This window comes from Lissotriton vulgaris, chromosome 5, assembly GCF_964263255.1.
Source record: "Lissotriton vulgaris chromosome 5, aLisVul1.2, whole genome shotgun sequence".
Lineage (NCBI taxonomy): Eukaryota > Metazoa > Chordata > Amphibia > Caudata > Salamandridae > Lissotriton > Lissotriton vulgaris.
In genome coordinates this window covers 1,203,469,193-1,203,489,679 of record NC_141693.1, presented here as the reverse complement: position 1 = coordinate 1,203,489,679, position 20,487 = coordinate 1,203,469,193, and the positions used below count along the sequence as shown (strand labels likewise).

At 46.3% G+C, this 20,487-nt stretch overlaps 1 protein-coding gene across 1 annotated transcript in view; it reads right to left on the bottom strand.

Annotated features, from left to right (window-relative positions):
• Positions 1-629: 629 nt before the first annotated feature.
• Positions 630-20,487, bottom strand: part of LOC147712268 (uncharacterized) — a 593,266-nt gene continuing 573,408 nt past the window's right edge. The window contains exons 14-15 of the mRNA XM_086919610.1: positions 15,824-16,033; positions 630-883 (exon numbers count right to left, since the gene is read on the bottom strand). Of these exons, the coding sequence (XP_086775736.1) occupies positions 630-883; positions 15,824-16,033 (464 nt within the window). The remainder of the gene's footprint in view (positions 884-15,823; positions 16,034-20,487) is intronic.

Below are 20,487 nucleotides of genomic sequence, written 5' to 3'. Positions count from 1 at the left end.
ATTCATGTAAAAAACATGAATACATGAGCGTATATGAGTTATGTTGTAAGAAATATACTAAAATCCATCTACACAATTACAATAACTGTATTATTTGAACACCTTCAAAGGAAAACTTTTAGGTTAGTAGTTAAAACACTGTTCACAGAATAATTTATCAGCATGTATCTGGGATATAATTGTAGACATTGTATAAATAGCAAACACCAACTTTTTAAAATCTGTAATTAGCAGAAATATAGCATGCAAAATAGACGAAAAATGTGTCCAATAATGAATGACAGAACTATAGATATTTTATGAAGTTGAACAGTAAAACATTTATCGTGAGCAGATTTTTGGAGAATTAGGGTTTGGAGAAAAATGAATGATATGTATCATCAAGCTTCCTCCTCTTCCAGCCTATAGTGTATAGCTTCAAATTCTATTTTGGTACATTCAAATGCCACTTTTTGATTCTCCTCTTCCAGTCAATCATAGGTCCATCTACATCTGCTTCATCTTACACATAACAAGTTTCTCACTCATCTATTTTCAAGTAATTCACTTCACATCACTGCGGGGTCCGTTCCTACAAATAACCTAATTGTGCATCCCACTGCCTGGACATTGCTTTACAACATAATCAACTATACAAAAGTACCATAACCATGGCATGTGATCTGTAAGAATTTGAATTTACCTTCTGGTGTGGTGCTTGTTATCTTTTCGTTTGTCGGTACTGTTGTTGCTGTTGTAGGTGTTAATAATGTAGTTGTTATTGTAGTGGGTGTTGTTGGGGTTGTTAATGTTGGGGGTGATATTGTTGATGCTGTTACTGTTGTTGTTGCTTTTAACTCTGTTGACAATGATATTGTTGTAGGAGACTTCGTTGTTCCTGATTCTGTTGGAAAGCAAACACAAATCTTTGTTCCTATAGTTACATTGCAACATTAGTGAGTAAGTAAAAAAGTAAATAATAATTTTCTTAAACGTGCAAATGCAAAGTGGCTTAGCGCTAAAGTAGAGACCTCAAAAAGGATCAGTCAGAGAGTCTAGCATTGCTGTTCTGCCAAGGAGGTTGGAGGGAGCTTGAGCATCGCTATTGTGACAAGGAGCTTGAGAAAAAGCGAATCTTAACTCATTTCCCTGCCCTCTTTAGGCCACAAAACATGAACGGGTTTGGTCTTCAATCACTAAGGCTGAGCCATAATTTAACAATAAACAACTGAATGCCAATACTGATATGCAATTCACCTCTCAACGGCAAAACACTGAAATGAAACAATGTAGCCACGAAACCTCTATTTTCATATTAATCAGAATTTATTCATAAACAGCATCACATGTATGAATTCCATGAACACAATTAATTCGCATTAAAATCTTTTTTTTCTCTCACCACATCACAATAAATCTCCTTTTAGAACATTCATCAAATCACTGTCACATCACTTTCACACTCATTTCATCCAACCACTTCTAGCATACTTTCACAAACATCCACTGTAATGTAAATTGATACTTGTATAGCGCACTACTCACCCGCAAGGGTCTCAAGGCGCTTGTACGAATACCGCTGTGGAACCCATCCTGGCTTTCCCTGTTAGGCGTCCACACTGCGGACTGTGAGAGATGCCATGCCCCGGATGCAGATTTCATGCACCTGGCATGGCAATGCCCGGGAATATGGGAATTCTGGGATAAGGTCTTTACGGAGATTAGTAGAACAGTGGAAATAGAACTTACACCTGACCCTGCGTTAGCGCTCCTGGGATATACCAAGAAGCTTCCAAGGGCTGCACAACGATTAGTGGACACCCTTCGTGTGGCCAATTGTGTGTACATAATATGAACAAAATTGAAAAATCTATGGGAGTTCTTTAAACTTATTTGTTTGGCCTACAGTTTAATTGTATATTTTTTGATTGGATATTGTTTTGACATTGTGCAAAGTGGGCAGGGTGTAGGGCTGCTGGAATGTGTGGGGAGTAGGAGTAGTGAATGTTTGTGAAAATTTGCTAGAAAAGGTTGCATGAAATGAGTGTGAAAGTGATGTGAAGGTGGGTTGATGAATGCTCTAAAAGGAGATTTATTGTGATGTGGTGAGAAAAAAAAAGGTTTTAATGCAAATTAATTGGAATTCACAGAATTCATACAGGTAATGATGTTTATGAATGAATTCTGATTAATATGAAAACTGAGATTTTGTGGCTACATTGTTACATTTCAATGTGTTGCCTTTGAGAGGTGAATTGCAAATCAGTATTGGCATTCTCTTAAGGCCAAAGGCAAGGAGTTCCAAAGTTTGCTGCCTAAGATGGTAGAGACTCCTGTCTCCCCAACTGACTTTCTTTATCCTAGAAACTTTGAGCAGGCGGGCTGAGGATGAGCTTAAGGCTCGCTGAGGACAGCACAGCACCGATGAGAGTTTTTTTTTTTTTAAATGTGTTTATTGAGTTTACAACACATATAGCAGTACATTTCAACAATCCCCCCTCCCACTGGTCTGACTTTGATTACAAGGACTGTATAAGCAACTGTGTGACAATCCCCTGTCAAGTGTATACACAGCCATTTAGCCAACAACCCTTAGATGGGCAGGCGGCGATCGTACTAAATCTGCAAGCATGCACGCCAATGGTTGACACATCCCCCCTTCCCAGAGGGAGTCCCCCTCAGAGCCCCTTCAATGCGGTCTCTACCCGGCACTCCAGTGGTAGGAGTCTCTCTACTGCTGGTAAGGTATGTTTGGTTTAACCCGTAGAAGTTTTCCGGGCGACTAGTAGAAGGCAGCAGTTCGTGTAGTTCCCAGCGCTTAGGTGTAGGCGTAGGACCCCTCATCCAGCAGCAGGATACCACCCAGTGGAGAAGTGTGGCTCAATGATTGGAGCGGCAGTCCCTGATGCAGAGGTCAAGCCCGGGACCAGGGTTCAATTCCCCGCCTCGGCGCGTCTTGGGCTCAAAATTCCACGGACCTGATAATTCTCACCTCGGTGCCTATTCCAATTATAGAGTCCCACTCTGCAACTCTAGGCAATAGCTTGCTTAATCTCCACAACGGCCCCCACAACGCTAAGGATGCCTGGTCTCCACCTTGGGGGTGCCCAGCAGTGGACGCCTCACAGGGAAAGCCAGGATGGGTTCCACAGCGGTATTCGTACAAGCGCCTTGAGACCCTTGCGGGTAAGTAGTGTGCTATACAAATATCAATTTACATTTACATTTTCAATTTTTACACCCTCCTAGCAATGAGCAACCCCATGTCCACTAATCGTTGTGCAGCCCTTGGAAGCTTCTTGGTATATCCCAGGAGCGCTAACGCAGGGTCAGGTGTAAGTTCTATTTCCACTGTTCTACTAATCTCCGTAAAGACCTTATCCCAGAATTCCCATATTCCCGGGCATTGCCATGCCAGGTGCATGAAATCTGCATCCGGGGCATGGCATCTCTCACAGTCCGCAGTGTCACGGAGGCCGTACCTACGCAGCCGGGCCGGTGTGTAGTATACCCTATTGAGGAACTAGAAGTGTACTAGCCGGGTCTGCCATTAAGGGATAGCCTCCTAGTGTTGGTGCAGCAGTATCGCCACATGTCATCATCGATCATTATCTCTAGATAAGTCTGCCATGCTAGGCGCGCCTTTGTGTATGTGTGTTCCCTGTGCGCCTGTGAAATTTTATACAAGTTAGACAGCAATTTCTGAGGAGTCTCAGCCCTAATAATATACGTGAGTTCCGGCACCTCGGGTAGCTCAGCCATATACTCACCCAGCAATTCTGTAAGCGCTTGTTGCACCCTGTGGAACTGGAAGCGGGTCAGCAGTGGTGCATCTGTTCTGTTATTTGCCGCTTGCTCCCAAGTCTTGGCTATCCCATCTTGGAACAAGTCTCCTGCCACTGTAATGCCTCTATTGTGTAGTGCAAGTACGACTCCTTTCTCTTGGACCGGGGACAGCCATCTCACCCAGTCTACCGGCATTATTGGGGTGTACAGTAGAGCGCCCCCTACAGCTGTAGGAGGTTGTGCCATGCATGATTGGTAGCAGCGATTGAGTTCAATACGCCAGTTCTACGATCCACCGGGTTAAAGATTGTGGATGGGAACGAGAGGGGGCTAGCAAAGAATGTTTCCATTCGGACATGTGGAATAGTGCCATCGCCGTGCAGCCAGGTATGTAGGTGTGCAGCCTGTGCCACTCTATAATATAGCTCCAAGTCCGGGGCACTGAGCCCACCCATGCTATAAGGTAATGTGGGTAATGTCCACTTGGCCCGGGGTTACTTCCCTGCTCAAGCCAGTTTGATCATGAGTTGGGTTAATTGTTTGAAAAAGGATTTAGGGAGTACTATTGGTAGTGCCATAAGCAGAAACAGGAATCTGGGCAACACCATCTTCATGATGGATATTCGCCCCAATAGGGAGAGTGGGAGCCTGCACCATGCTTCAACATTGTCCTCCAGCCTGCTGAAGGCCGTGCCATAGTTTGCTCTAGACAATATCTCAGCATCAGTATGAAGTTGTATTCCTAAGTACCTGACTGTATCAGTGGTCCATTGCAGTGGATATTCCATTTTGATAATCTGCGTGATAGGAGTTAAGGGAAAAGCTAGTGATTTTGACCAGTTAACCTTCAGGCCTGATAAAGTGCCAAAGCAAACCACCTCTCTCAGCACGGAGGCCAAGTTGTTTTCAGGGTCTCGGACGTACAGTAAAGTGTTGTCGGCATACATAGACACCAATATCCTATATGTGGGGAAGCCTATGCCCTCATTGCCATGATACTCTCGGAGTGCGCAGGCTAATGGTTCGGCAACCAGGGTGTATAATAGGGGCGAAAGCGGGCACCCCTGCCTAGTGCCTCTACTGATGGGAAAATCGCTGGTTATCAAGTAACCCAGGAGGAGCCTAGCCCTCGGGCAGTTGTACAGCGCCCCTATCATCTGAAGGAATGGTACCCCCAGGCCCATCTGCTGCAGCACCAAGCGCATGAATGGCCACTCCACTGAGTCGAAAGCGTCTATGTCCAGGAATACAGCTAATGCTTTCCTGACCAGGCGTATGCGTTGCATCGTGCCCAGGACCTTGCGGATGTTATATGTTAAGTTCCTGCTGGGAATGAAACCGGCCTGTTCAGGGGCCACTAGCCGAGGCGCCAGAAGCGCCAGACGATTAGCTAGTACTTTAGCAAACAGTTTGGTGTCTACGTTTAGTATCATCTAAGAGCGTGGAGAGGTGCGGAATTAGTTTGTCCTTAAAGCCCTTGTAGAACCCTACAGTGAGGCCGTCTGCCCCCGGTGCACTGCCAGGGCGCATACCTGTCAGAGCCTCCGTGATTTCATCCTTCTCTATCGGGTGCATCAGGAATTCCCTGTGCGCGTTTGTCAGCGTGGGTATATCAATGTGGTCACGGTAGTCAGTAATGTCTTCCTCGAGGTCTCCACTTTTGGACTTATATAGTTCAGCATAATAGGCCATAAAGACGCTAGCTATGTCTACTTCCTCCGTCAACACCTCTCCATCCTCTGATTTAATCTCAGAAATATGTTGTCGCCCCCTTTTCCCGCTGACAACCCTGGCTAGGACTGAGCTGGGTCTCTCACCCTGACCATATTTTCTCGCTATTGCGTACTTCCCCATATGCGTCACTTCCCTATCTGCTTCCTCATGATACTCAGCGAGGAGAATCTTGAGCTCCTCACCTACCGTACCGGCCATTTGTCTACTCTGTGTATCCTCCAGGGCTGCAATACGTCGCTCGAGGTCCGTCAGTTTCTGTCTAATAGACTTGAGTACTCCGGAGTGTTTGGACATTGCTATGCCTCTGATATATACCTTAAATGTTTCCCAGACGACCTGGAAGCTGTCCACCGAGCCCACGTTAGTCTCGAAGAATATGTCTATTGCTTCTGCAAGTTCCCCTCTAAATACCGGGTCTAGAAGAGAGTAAGGAGGGAACCTCCATGTGAAGGGCGGGATGGCTATGCCTGGAGTGCCAGCACCAAAAGCACTGGTGAGTGATCTAAGAGGGTCCTGGGAAGTACTCTACAGTTCCCTAATCTGTACCAGCCTGGATGCTGATGCCAGCCAGTAATCTATTCTGGTGTTGATCTCATGGTATGCGGAGTAGTGGGTATAACCCCTTGTTCTGGGTGTCTGGGCCGCCACACGTCCTCAAGGCCCAGACTAGTATTGATGCTTTTTAGTGCCAAGGCAGCAATCGAGGGGCGACGAGGAGGGCCGGCAGATCAGTCCAGAGCAGGGTCTAGGACCAGGTTAAAGTCCCCACCCCATAGAATACGGTCTGAGTCGTACTGCTTGGCTATGGCAGCTAGGGTCTGAAAGAAATCTGGGGAATCAAAGTTGGGGCCATAGGAGTTTATTACCACCACGTCGATGTTGGGTCCTGTGCACCTGGAGACAACATATCTACCCTCTGTGTCTGCGCGCAGTAGGTGAAGGAAGAGGCCAGATTTCGGGTTAATCCAGGTGAGCACCCCTCTGGCATGCGACATGAATCCTGCCGCCGCTATGTTATCGTCCAATCCTCTGCAGCGCAACATTCTGCTGGTCATGGGGAGGTGGGTCTCCTGCAACAAAGCAATATCTATGTGGTGGCGCTGCAAATAGCTAATGACTTTCCTAACCTTGCGGTGGTCATTCAGGCCTCGCACATTCCAAGCGAGAGCTCTGAGTTGAGGTGTGCGCACAGTGTTGCTTGCAGTGGCCCTGTCAGCCATTAAGATACGGCAGGTACATATTAAGAGTGATTGTCATTTTTGTGCCCAGTGTCAGTTATATGTCTATAGTCAGATACCATACTCCCCCTTCGCCCCACACACTTTCCCACCCCAAGGACCCCACATCCCCCCTCCCACAGCAGACCAACCCCAACAAGGTCTCGCATGAGTGTCCCCCTCCCCCCTCGTTCCCAACTGAATCCCCAACTGTTAAATCCCCTTTCAGGCATTCAAGGTGCATTACGCGCGAGGGCCAAGGTTGCCAGGCAGCCATCGAATGTGTTGGTTTCAGTCCCTGCCGACAACCCCACTCCAAATCCCAGCTGCACCCAGCAATTCCATCAGCTTGCATGTATTTACCAACATTGATTGTCAAGAATATCAGTCGTGCCCTAATGGCACCCCCCAGCAATTGTCACTCGCCTTCTGCGCGGCCCTAGCCTCTGCCTGGGCCAACTAGCAAATAACAGCCCACCTGGGCCCTCCACCTCCAGACTTACAGTTCAGTCTGATCTCACCAATAATCAAGGGAAATCAAGGAATCAAGGCTTCTTCAGAGGTGCACCGCTGGCTCTCAGCCCCTAGGGCGTGACGACAGTCTAGTGTAATGGCCCCATCGAAATTGGCCCAGTCCATTGTAATCTTGCAGAGATCAGCTTCACCGCGTGTCAGTTGTGTTGCCGCCCTATTCTTGCTCATCAAGCTGACTTCGTCGGACCTCACAGTCCACCTGACCGTCGGAGTCCGTGCGACGTGTCTTGGACCATCCCTTTAGTGCTTGCTGGAGTGCATTAGGGTCTGTGAAGAAATGGGAATGCCCATGCCAGTTACCTCGTACTTTTGCCGGATACAGCATGGCATAATCCAGTCCAAGTTCCCAAAGCTATCTTTTATAGGGGGCAAAGTGTTTACATGCCTCTTGCACTCTCGCAGTGAAGTCAGAATAAAGGGAGATTTCGGAGCAATCAAACTGCAATGTCTTCTTGTCTCTAGCTGCCCGGAGAGCAGCGTCTCTGTCTCTATAATTGAGGAGCTTGGCGATGATGGGTCACGGCTAAGCATGAGCGAATTTTGCGGATCTCGCGTTCGCGAATTTTGCGGATTTGCGGATTCGCAATCCGCAAAATCCGCGAATTCCCGCGAATTTGCGGATTTTTTTTTTTTGTGTTCGCCCGTGTTTCTGCCAGTTCGCGAGGGTTTTGTACACTTTCGCAAATTGCGAACTTACCTGTCGGGTCGCAAGTTTCGCGAACTTGTTGTTTCTACGTGTCCAGCCTGTTTGGGACACTCTTCTTCATCACTGCCACTCTCTGTCACCACTGCCACTCTCTGACTACTCATGCCACCCTCTGGCCCACCCATGCCACCCTCTGTTTCATCACCACACCCTCTGGTTGTCCAGTGTACATTATTTTCGGCAAAGCAAAGCACACCTTCCCTGCCTCAAGTGACCTGAATTAATTTGGGGCTGATTAATGTGTCACAGAATATTTTTTTAGCTGGCACCTGCTTCCTTAGTGCGCCCTGATTAGTGATCTTTTGCACTTGCTAAGTGCTTTCATTGTTGCAAAATTAGTTACAACACCTGCCCTGCCCCAACTGACAATAATGAATTAGGGGCTGATTAATGGATTTTAACTTCCAGCCTGGCTCCTGCTTGTCTCCCTTAGCTGTAATTCAGGACCTTTGTGGCATATGTGTAACTATTCTGAGGTTCAGAGCAGGGTCACATAATAGTTTCAACTGGCAACTGAACTCTGGAGGGGCCCCTCAGGAAGCACTACAGGAAATGGCTACTAATGATGAGCCTGAACTTTTGAACCTGGTAAGTAGTTACTTTCAGTTTTGCTAAGATCGTATTTCTGCAATTTTGCACTTATTCGCGGGGCGCGAACTCACGCGAACTCACGCGAACAGTGCGAGCAGTGCGAGCAAAATCCGCTGCTCGCGGATTTGCGGATTTTGCGGGAGATTCGCGAATCTCGCGGATTGCGGATTTCCCGAAAATCCGCAAAATCCGCGAGCGGAACGGATTTTCCGCCCATGCCTAGTCACGGCGGGGCCCCTGGGTGAGGTCGTGGGCCAAGGGAGCGGTGCGCCCGTTCCGCTATGTACATTGGCGAGAAAATTGACTCTCCCACGAGTGTGACGAGGAGCTTCTCCACAAATTTTTCCATAATGCCAGTTTGCGTCGTCTCTGGAACGCCCGTGATGCGTATGTTAGAGCGTCTTGATCGCGCCTCCAAATCTTCCATCTTCTCTTGAAGAGTTTGCATGAGTTTCCTTAGTTTCTTATGGTCGGTATCCTGTTCTGTTTGTGCCTCCTCAACCTCTGTGAGGCGTCGCTCGGACATATCCAGGCGCTCCGCGTGTTTGTCGACGTGGTCCCCCATGCGGTCCATCCGGTAGGTGAGTGAGTCTATTTTGGAACTGATCGATGCCATACTTTCTTGTAGGCCTTTTTCCATGGCCAGCAACATATTTTTGATGTCCGAGATGTCAGTATTTGCCACTCCACTCGCCGAGTTGGTTATATCTGTCTCTGGGATGTCCGAGGACTTAGCGCGTCACTATTCAAATGGGAGTCTGGTCTGGGTTTTATCACCTTTCCCCATGTCAATGCTCTGCTGCGCAACCTATTCTGACTGGCTAGGCCGCAAAATAGCGCTGGGGCAAATTGACTGTGGGAGTGCAACGCTGTCAGAGTGCCCAACAAGGCACCAGGTGTAAGGTTCACTCCAGATCCACTGGATCGGAGCACCTCAAAACAAACACTGTACTACAGGTGACCCCCAAGAAGATCTGACCGCGGTGGCGTGGTTGTTGCGTCTGCTGTGCTGTCTGCGCGTCGCACCGCCAGGCCTGCCCGGTGGGGGGGGATCCGTCACACACTCTCAGCTTCAGTACCGCACCTGCTAGCAGTGTCAGGCCGGCGACCTTTGGGATATGCTGCTGTGGTCGCCGCCTATCTGTCGCAATATCAGCCTTCAGGCCCCCAGATTGCCATCTTTGGCCGCCTGTTTTATCAGTGTTACAGCTGTGCCTCGCGCGAGGAGGGATGCTCCGAGGTAGGTGTCACAGGCGCCCCGCTGTTGTGCTGCGGTCATGCGAGAGCGAGAGCCCCCTTGCTGCAGGTCTCTCTCCTGTGGCTCACCCCAGTCTGTTCCAACCTCAGAGGTCCGAGCGACATGTGCCGGAGCGCCCCACCAGCAGCACTGCAGCGCCGTAGAGGAGAACCCGCTATGCCCAGCCGCCGACCGGGCGCAATCGTCTGTGGGGGGTGGGGGGTGGGGGGGGGGGAGAGGTCGGGTGGAGTGTACCTCTCCCCTCTCGATGTTTGGGGCTTAGCGTTCCTCGCGCCCAGGCCGCAGACACCACCGGCTCAGCCGCCCCGCAGGGCCGCACGTCACAGCACGCAGACCGGCCGCCAAATCACTTGAGGGTGCGGCTCGCGGCCTCCCCAAACGTCGGATTTTATTCCTCCACTGGACCACACAGCAGCGTCTTCAAGCGCGGTTATGGGCACCGGAGGATACCTAGGTGTCGTGGATGGCAGGAACTGTGTTCCGGAGTCCAGGTGCAAGCTGGTGGAGGATTTTGTAGGATTTTTTCTGGGGCAACGGCACGGAGCTAAGAGATTACTCGTCCGCCATTGTCGCCGGCAAGCTCCGCCCCCAGAACTGATGAGAGTTAGATCTTTGGTAGTTCGCTCCCTTACCGTACAAGGCATTATGAATGAGACAGGGCTTCAAATGTTATCCTATGGCATGTCACTTTTGGCATATTTAATTTATTTATACGTCCCTAGTAAAGTGGAATGTATGTGCCCGGGGCCTGTGCATACTACAATTGGGCCTGCAGCACTGATTGTACCCCCACTTCAGTTGCCCTTTAACATATGTCACAGGCCTGCCATTGCAGAGTCTATGTCCACAGTTTTAACTGGCATTTCAGCCTTGCAAGTTAACCATCTATTGGGTCTTCATGGAACGGGTAGAAGGGAGGAGCTTACTCTTGCACTTGAATAGGGATGTGCTCGTCCCCACACAAAATGCAGCATACCTCACTGTAGTGCGTCTGCATCCAGGGCAAAAAGAGCGGGCCTTGTGTGCTTCAAAGGCCTTTCTTTGAAGTCTGCCTCCAGTTCGAAGGCACAACCAGGTATAAGTACTGGGCCCCTAGGTCCGGATGGGGTACCAGTTGACTTTTTCAAATTTAAATTAGATCTTTGGGCCCCCATTATAAAAAGGGTGTTTGACACAACAATGAAGTGTGGACTACTAACATCGTGGACCCAATCAATTCTGGTACCCATTTTTAAGAAGGGAAATAGAGAGGAGGTGACCTGCTATCGACTTATCTCTCTCCTGTACTCACTGGGGAAAGTACTGGGCAGAGTGATTCTCCAGCATCTACAGGAGTGGGCGGAAGATACCAGGACCCTCTCGGATATCCAGTATGGCTTCCGAGAGGGCCTCGGACCAATGGAACAGGCCCTTAACTTGGCCCTGCTGATGGGAAAGTACGTGTCGGCAAATCGCGAGAAGGTATACATGGTATATGTCGACCTTTCCGCGGCTTTCGACTGCGTCTCCCACGCAAAATTATGGTCCGTCCTGATCAACATGGGAATAGACAAGGTTCTTGTGACCTTCCTCAGAGAACTTTACTCCAACGCCTCCTCCAGGGTGCGTTTTGGAGTACAGGGTGAACTCTCAGAATCTTTCCCTGTAGAGCGCGGCGTCAGGCAGGGATGTGTCCTTGCCCCCTTCCTTTTCTCCCTCTATACCAACGGTCTTGAGGTAGAGATGTTGAGGGGGGGCTTGGACTTGCCCCATGTGAAAGATCGACTGGTGCCCGCGCTCTTGTACGCAGACGACGTGGTGATCTTAGCACGCAGCCCACGAGAGCTACAAAAATCTCTGAACAGCTACGCTAAATTCATGAGTGACCTAGACCTTCACATAAACATAAAGAAGACATACGTCATGGTAGCAGGCCAAGTTAAGAAACATCGAAAAAGTATCTTCCTCGATAATGAAAAACTAGAATCAACCCCCCAATACCCCTATCTAGGGATTACGATAGATGAGAAGCTCAACTGGAGAGCGGCCATAGAAGCGCGTAACCATCAACTTTTGCGTTCTATTGCTGCTCTCATGAGGTTTGCCCAGAAACTAGGGAAAAAGCCTCCGGTTGAACTACTTCAGATCTATAAATCCAAGTGCCATTCCATCGCACTTTATGGGGCGGGCCTGTGGGGTCATAAAAACACAAAAGCCCTCTAGGTAGCGGAGAATACCTTCATGAGATTCTTATTGGCAGTCCCAAAAAGAGTTTCCACCTTTGCCTGTCATGCAGAATTGGGATTGCCACATATCGAGGACCTGGCTAAAATTGAACCCGTACTCCTTTGGCGCCGAATATGGGTGTCAACAAAAAACACTATTACCAAAGAGATTATTGCGGACTGTATGACTCTAGATCGTGTTGAAAAAATAGACTGGTTAACATATGTAAAAAATCTTCTTACTGACTTAGGGATGGCTAAGTACTATCACAACCCTGGATTGATTGCTGAAATTCCAAAAAAAGAGCTAAAGGCAAAGGCGCTGAGCCATTTTGAAGAGTTACGTATTACTGTTGAGATTAAGAAACCATCTGTACAACACTCTCTAGCTGTCACGACTACTCTGGAAATGGAACCATACTTAACTTACGTTGATTCGCATTTTGAGCGTTTTTTATTAGCAAGATTCAGGCTGAACATCTTCCACAGGGTTGTAGCCTTTTCTAACAGAAATAGCTGGGAAGAAAGTTTAATGGCTTGTCCATGTGATGAACTATCCAAACAGTCAACAATTCATACCGTACTGTTCTGTAAATATTACTCCGCACACCGCAAGCTTTGGCTAACCCCCCTGTTGAGAAATTTAGGCTTTAGAAAGTGTCGCCCTGCCATGTTGTGGCTACAATTTTTAAGTTCTGAATATATATGTAAAGTTGTAAGCACCTTTCTAAAATATGTTTTTAAACATAGACTAAATCTCCAAAATAATAATTTTTCACCATCTTGATTAACAGTGACACAAATTTTAAATGAATTGAATACGTATTAGTTCTGTTAAAATGTATGTAAATGAAATGTATATATGCTTTTATGGTTTTTCATGTAAAACTGAAACCGAATAAAGATTTTACTACTACTGGGCCCCTAAGACTCCCAACTCATTAGACCCTGGTCCCCAGGAGACACTGCCAGGAAGAAATACTGATATGGTGCTGAAAGTACTGACACCCTACTAGATTAGCTGGACTCCTGGTCAGCTGTGCCTGTCCGACTCATACCCCGGAGATTGACAATAATACAAGACAGAAATGTGTGACTCGAAACCAATGCATCAACCACAATTCTTCGATCGATGACAACGCATTGCCTCCTCTGCTCCATGGAGCTGCTCTTCAACGTTGATGCTTTTTCTCTGTAAAGGTACAGTTTCAGTGGGGCCTGCATGGCTTCTGAAATGGACCTGCGTCCCCTCATGGTCAGCTTGACTTTTAGACTTGAGTCTGCCCAGCAGGTGTATTACTGTTTTACTATATTAAGAGTTATACAAAAATTCACAAATTGCCTCTTAAATTAAGCTTGCCTGCCCTGTGCCAAGTGAACAGAGCTTGCACACAGGTTTATTTAGGATGTGTATCTGACTTACCCTGACTAGAGCCATGGTACCTACTTGGACAGGATGCATACCTCTGCCAACTAGAGACCCCCATTTCTACAAGACTCGAGCAGGAAATGCTATCATCGCGTGTAGTGTGAGGTGCCATCTTGGGTTTGTAATAGTGTGTGAACATCTGTGACTCTATAGATGCGCTTTGCCATCTTGGAATCAGAGGCCAAGTGACCATGATTCCTCGATCTCCAATTAAGTTATGTTTACCCCAGCCTTTAAGTTCCATGTTGTCCTCCTCTTACTCGAATCTGTCAATCTCTTTCCACAGGCTCTTAGTGTTGTGCAGACCCTATCTGCCTGAAGGTCCCGACACAGAGTTTAAGAGTAACCAAATTAATGAAGGTTGAAATAAGCAGATATTAGATAGCTGGCAGAAGGTGGATGCATACCACCAAGAGGACAGCACAGCAATATCTGATTTCAGAATGGATGGATGCATGGCATGTTTCATTCCATTAAAAATAAAAGAGCAACAGTATTTAAATATTGATGGTAGTATTTCATTTGAAGAAAGACACTTTAACATACAATTTGCAGTTTTTAGAGACTCAATATATTTATTAAAACTGCCTTGGGTTTTTAAGTATTGGCTCTCACACACCCTTTTTAAAACACAAAACACTTAGAACAAATCATAGCAAATAAAAAAACAACTTTCCTTTTAATAGAAGGATTCATGCTTCTGTTCTACCTTACTTTCTTTCAACAACTTTCTGTTATTATAACACTAATATAGTCCATTCATATAGAAAACATAAATACATGAGCGTATATGAGTTATGTTGGAAGAAACATACTAAAATACATCCACACAATTACAATAAATGTATTATTTGAACACCTTCAAAGCAAAACTTTTAGGTTAGTAGTTAAAACACTGTCAGAATAATTCATCAGAATGTATCTGGGATATCCTTGTAAACATTGTATAAATAGCAAACACCAACTTTTTACAATCTATAATTAGCAGAAATAAAGGGCCAGATGTAGGTCGCTCAATACAGGTCGGTAACGGCCGAAATTACCGAATTTCGGCCGTTACCGACCAGTATTAGGCTACTGAGATGTAGGTGGCCTAAATTGCAAATTCGGTAATTTACAGTTTCGGTATTTTAAGGAATTGTTAAATTACTGATTCCTTAAAATACCGAATTGGTAAATTACCGAATTAGCAATGTAGGGAGCACTCAAATTAGTGCTTTCCTCATTTTAGGATTCGTTATTTACCACCAACTATAAGTTGGTGGTAAATAACGAATACCTTTGAAAATGCAAATCCGTGCATTTTCAACTGTGCTATGTGGCAGACATACATGCCCACAGCTCCATCAGGATTCAAGCAAGCCGGGCCGAAGACGGCTGAAATGCCAGAAACCGGTCCCCGGTAGCTTGTCTCCTTTCTGGTAAAGAATTGGCTTGGTAGTTTAGTCTGCCCTGTTCCCATGATGCACTGGGCCAGGGACAGACTGATTTGCATATAGCCAAGTTCTGAGCTGGGATGGGGCAGTGAGATAAATAACGGTGATGGATCAAGCCCTGATCTTTGGACTGGGTTACAGTGGTCTGCTCAATTCAGACACTCTGTTCATCACCACCCCCTTTTGTAAATCGACATCTGCACACAAGCACGATCCAGGGGTGCAACCGGGTGTCAAAGTGACACCCTGGCACCCTTAAATGTGTCCCCCATTTTACTGAATCGGTATTTACCGATTCGGTAATTCCCATTCATTCCTAGGGGCCTCAAGGCCTATAGGAGTGAATGGCAATAACCAAATCGGTAAATACCTATTCGGTAATTACCGAATCGTACCGATTCGGTAATTTTTACCAATTTTTTAGTAACATAGCATTTACCGATTCTAAAATACCGAATCGTAAAATTCGTTTTTTTAGAGTCGGTAAATGTACTTTACCTACATCTGGCCCATAGCATGCAAAATAGACAAAAAATGTGTCCAATAATGAATGACAGAACTTTTTATGAAGTTGAACAGTAAAACATTTATCGTGAGCAGATTTTTGGAGAATTAGGGTTTGCAGAAAACTTTAATGATATGTATAATCAAGCCTCCTTCTCTTCCAGCCTATAATGTTTAGCTTCTAATTCTATTTTGGTACATTCAAATGACACTTTTTGATTCACCTTTTCCAGTCAATCATAGGTCTATCTACATCTGCTTCACCTTGGTCATAACAAGTTTGTCACTCATCTAATTTAAAGTAATTCACTTTACCTCACTGCGGGGTCCATTCCTACAAATAACCTAATTGTACATCCCACTGCCTGGACATTGCTTTACTACATAATCAACTATACAAAAATACCATAATCATGGAATATGATCTGTAAGAATTTGAAGTTACCTTCTGGTGTGGTGCTTGTTATCTTTTCGTTTGTCGGTACTGTTGTTGCTGTTGTAGGTGTTATCAATGTTGTTGTTATTGTAATGGGTGTTGTTGGAGTTGTTAATGTTGGGGGTGATATTGTTGATGCTGTTACTGTTGTTTTTGCTTTTATTTCTGTTGAATCTGTTGACAATGATATTGTTGTAGGAGATTTCGTTGTTCCTGATTCTGTTGGAAAACAAACACAAATCGTTGTTCCTTTAATTACATTGAAATATTAGTGAGTAAGTAAAAAAGTAACTATTATTTTCTTAAACGTGCAAATGCAGAGTGGCTTAGCGCTAAAGTGGAGACCGCAAAAAGGATCAGTCAGAAACTCTAGCGTTGCTGTTCTTCCAAAGAGGTTTGAGGGAGCTCGAGCATCGCTATTGTGACAAGGAGTTTGAGAAAAAGCGTTTCTTACCTTGTTTCCTGAAGCCTTGGTAACTTCCCTGCCCTCTTTAGGCCAAAAAACAAGAAAGGGTTTGGACTCAAATCACTAGGGCTGAGCCATAATTCACCAATAAGCAACTGAATGCCAAAACTGATATGCAATTCACCTCTCAATGGTAACACATTGAAATGAAATAATGTAGCCACGAAACCTCTGTTTTCATATTAATAAGAATGTATTCATAAACAGCATCACATGTATGAATTCCATGGACAAAATTAAATCGCGTTAAAACTTTTTTCTCTCACCACACCACAAGAAATCTCCTTTTTGAGCATTCATCAACCCACCGTCACATAACTTTGACACTCATTTCATCCAACCTTTTCTAGCATACTTTCACAAACATCTACTACTCCCACTCCCTACTCATTCTAGCAGCCCTACACGCTGCCCACTTTACACAATCTCAAAACTTTGAACTTTGCCCAGTTTATGGACAATCACAATCCAGACTTAGTTTTCATAACTGAGAAATGGTTTGACCAGGTGTCAGCACCCAACCTTCACATAGTCGTACCAGATGGTTTCCCTATTTATTGAATGGACAGAGACCGCCAATGCCAATTTCACCCTAGTCCCACTAGTGGTTGGGATGCTAGTATGTTTAATTTTAAATTCAATATTCAAACCAACTTTAATGGAAATCTAGTTTACTGCCCCCTGGTCCTAGGTAACCCTTGCCTGTTTTAGGTAGAGTAGGGAGGAGAAGCCTCAACTATTTATCATTGGCTTGTGTCTTTGTCCTTTGAAAATGCATGCGTTTAATTCCTTAATAGGCTTGTTAGTCCCTCCCTAGCAATGCCATGTCATTATTTCTCTCCTCCAACAGCTACTGGCCCCTTTACTTGGTTGTTACACAGTTGGTGCACCTTAATTTTTATTTATTGAGCTTTATTGAGCTTCTCCATTAGACACGACGATGTGCTTTGCTTACATGCAGCGCACCATGCCCGCTTTCCCTTTCAAAGCAGGGACAATGGCGGACGTTTGTTTGCAATGCTGAACCAATGCAGTAACTGCCTAAACTCTGCGTTCACAACAGAATGCTGAGTAGACAAAACTACGTAAACTACACTGGCGGAGCATAGTTACCCGTCTGGGGTTACTGTATTGGTTCAGCACCCATCAATGTAAAATGCAAGTTGTATTTCTATACAGTAGAGTTCAGCCAAGAAACTGCTTTAAATGGTGTATCACAAGTTCTCAATTTTATATTTTATAAAACATCAATTGGATACATTTTTTTCATTATCCTTAATTCTTAATCTTCACAGTCAGTAAAAACATGTAGCCAACGAGTTTCATCATCTCAGACTTCTTCAGGGTTACAACAATATTCATAAAAATGATTATATTTACAATATTTACAAATAATAAAAAAGAATTTTTTTTTCATTTTGATTCAAATATAACATAATACCTATATGATATTTATTTCCATAGTTTATAAATCACCAAAATTACCCACATATGAAAAATAAGCAAAAGTGAAACAAAAGGGGGAAAAGCAAATTCAGTGCATTGATTAATTCAGTACAAACATTTATTGGCTCTTGCTTTGTACTATGACTGATCTATTTTTTTATTTTTATATTTCCTTGGATTTTAACTCATCTCCTGAGACGGGGATGACTTGAGTTATATCAAAAGAGGTATGTGTAAGGCCCTTACCTTTCATTGTAATTATTCCTTTCTGACTATGAAGGCCAGGTATTGGCGATGCCATATTGGAACGGTTAATTCCACACTTCCACGATCTCCTTAGTAATATCCCTCATTTGAACTGCGACTTATGTAAAGATACTGAACTAAAGCCAAAATTATTGTCATCTAAACAACCAGATTTATAGGATGCAAATATTAGACCCTAATGTTTTGAGTCTTGAAAGGGTTTAGAGACAGCCAGCGGAATAAGGTTGTTTTACCAGGGCTATCCTAGAAGAGTTAATGTTATATTGCCCAGGTCCTTATTTGTTCCAGTGATCGTCATTTGGACTCATCCAGAAGGTGCACCAAAGGCTAGTCTGTCTGCGGTCGTCCGCGACCCGACCACGGCCAGCAAAATGAACCCTGGATCTCCGACCATCCATTGCTACGACACCACCACCTTCCTCAACCCACAGCCATTTCTCCTGCCTGAACTGCCGCAAGACCCTCAACGCCACTCCGGCCTCCAATAACACCGACACCAGCTAAAATGCATCCTCTTCAACATATGCTCCATACACTAACACGCCGTGGAAATCTGGAAATTACTCGACTCGCTCTCTGCCCACATCGCCTTCTTCACGGAGACCTGGACCAGCGCATCCTCCGCCCCAGACATCAACACCGGCATCACGGATGGATGCAAGATCCAGAGGAAATACCGCCCCAACCAACCAGGAGGGGCCTCACCATCGCCCACAGGGGCACCCTCCACCTCTCCTCCTTCAGCAAAACCTTCCCCTCTGCCGAACACCTGCACTTCCATATCCAGACCACCCCTAAAGCCACACTCCGAGGAACCCTCGTCTACAGACCCCCCGGCCCCTTCACACCCTTTGTCACCACCATCACTGACCTCATTGCACCCCCACCATCATCTCAATGAACTACATCCTCATTGGAGACCTGAACTTCCACCTAGACAACCCCAGCAACCCCAACTTCACCATCATTTGTGACAACCTCACCAGCATCGGACTTAAACAACTCGTCAACACACCAACCCACAGAGCAGGACACACCCTCAACCCCATACTCGTTGAAGGAAACAGCGTCCACTTCAGCCACACAACGCAACCACCATGGACCATCCACCACTGTGTACACTTCGCGGTCAACAAACACAAGGCACCCAAACCAGCCTCATGCCCACCACGAAGGAACTGGAGCAAGGTTACCAATGAGCAACTTAACGCCACCCTCACCCGAGACAACCACACTCGGGTATCCAATGCAAACGTCGCAGCCAAAGATCTCCACACCTGGATCTCGAACTGCATAGAGGAGCTCTACCGCTATGCAACCCCAACAAACAACGCCCCAGAAAAGCATCCTGGTTCAACACTACTCTCCAACAAGCCAGGCACACCTGCAGATGCCTGGAGAAGAACTGGAGATACACCAAGACAACCGTAAACCACACCACCTACAAGGACGCCATGACGGACTACCACAACCAAATCAGAGCCACCAAGAGGAACTTCATCCACCATAGAATCCTTGCCAACTCCACCACTTCCAAGGAACATTTCAGTGTCATTCTAGAGGTCACCAACCCACGCAGTGAAGCCACAGACATCAACTCATCCCAAGACCTCTGCGAGAAGCTTGGAACTTACCTCCACCTCAAGATCAAATACCTCCAAAACAACTTCATTGAACATCCACCAGGCCCCACAGATCTCCAGCCATGCCCCAGAGACACCAGCCAGCCCACCATCTCCAACTGGACACCGATCACGGCCGAAGACACTACCTCGACCATGCAAGGCATTAACTCGGTGACCCCCACCAGCCCCTGCCCCCTCACATCTACCACAGAGCTGCAACCGCCATCGCACCTGAACAAGAATGCACCATCAAAACAGGCCCCTTCCCAGATGACTGGAAGCGCACAGAAGTCAGACCCCTGCTCAAGAAGCCCACAGCTGACCCCACCGACCTCAAGAACTATCGGCCCATCTCACTCCTCCCCTTTCCAGCCAAAGTTGCAGAGAAATCCAGATTCCGAGCAACCACAGCACAGAGACTGCACTACTCATTGCCACAGATTACATCTGCACCCTCCTGGGTCAAGGCCACTCCACAGTCCTCATCCTACTTGACCTATCAGCAGCCTTCAACACTGTCTCCCACCGCACACTAGTCTCCAGACTACACGCTGCAGGCATACAAGGAACAGCCCTGGACTGGATCCGATCATTCCTCACCAGAAGAAGCCAAAGGTTCAGACTGCCACCCTTCCTCTCTGACCCACCAAAGTCACCTGAGGGGTCCCACAGGGGCCATCACTGCGCCCCACCCTCTTCAACCTCTACATGGCCCCCCTCACAGCCATCGTCTGACAACACAGCCACAATCTTGTATCCTATACTGACAACACCCAGCTCATCCTCTTCCTCACCAAAGACCCCATCACTGCCAAACTCAACTTCCAGAAAGGAATGCAAGACATCGCAGTCTGGATGACCAACAGCTG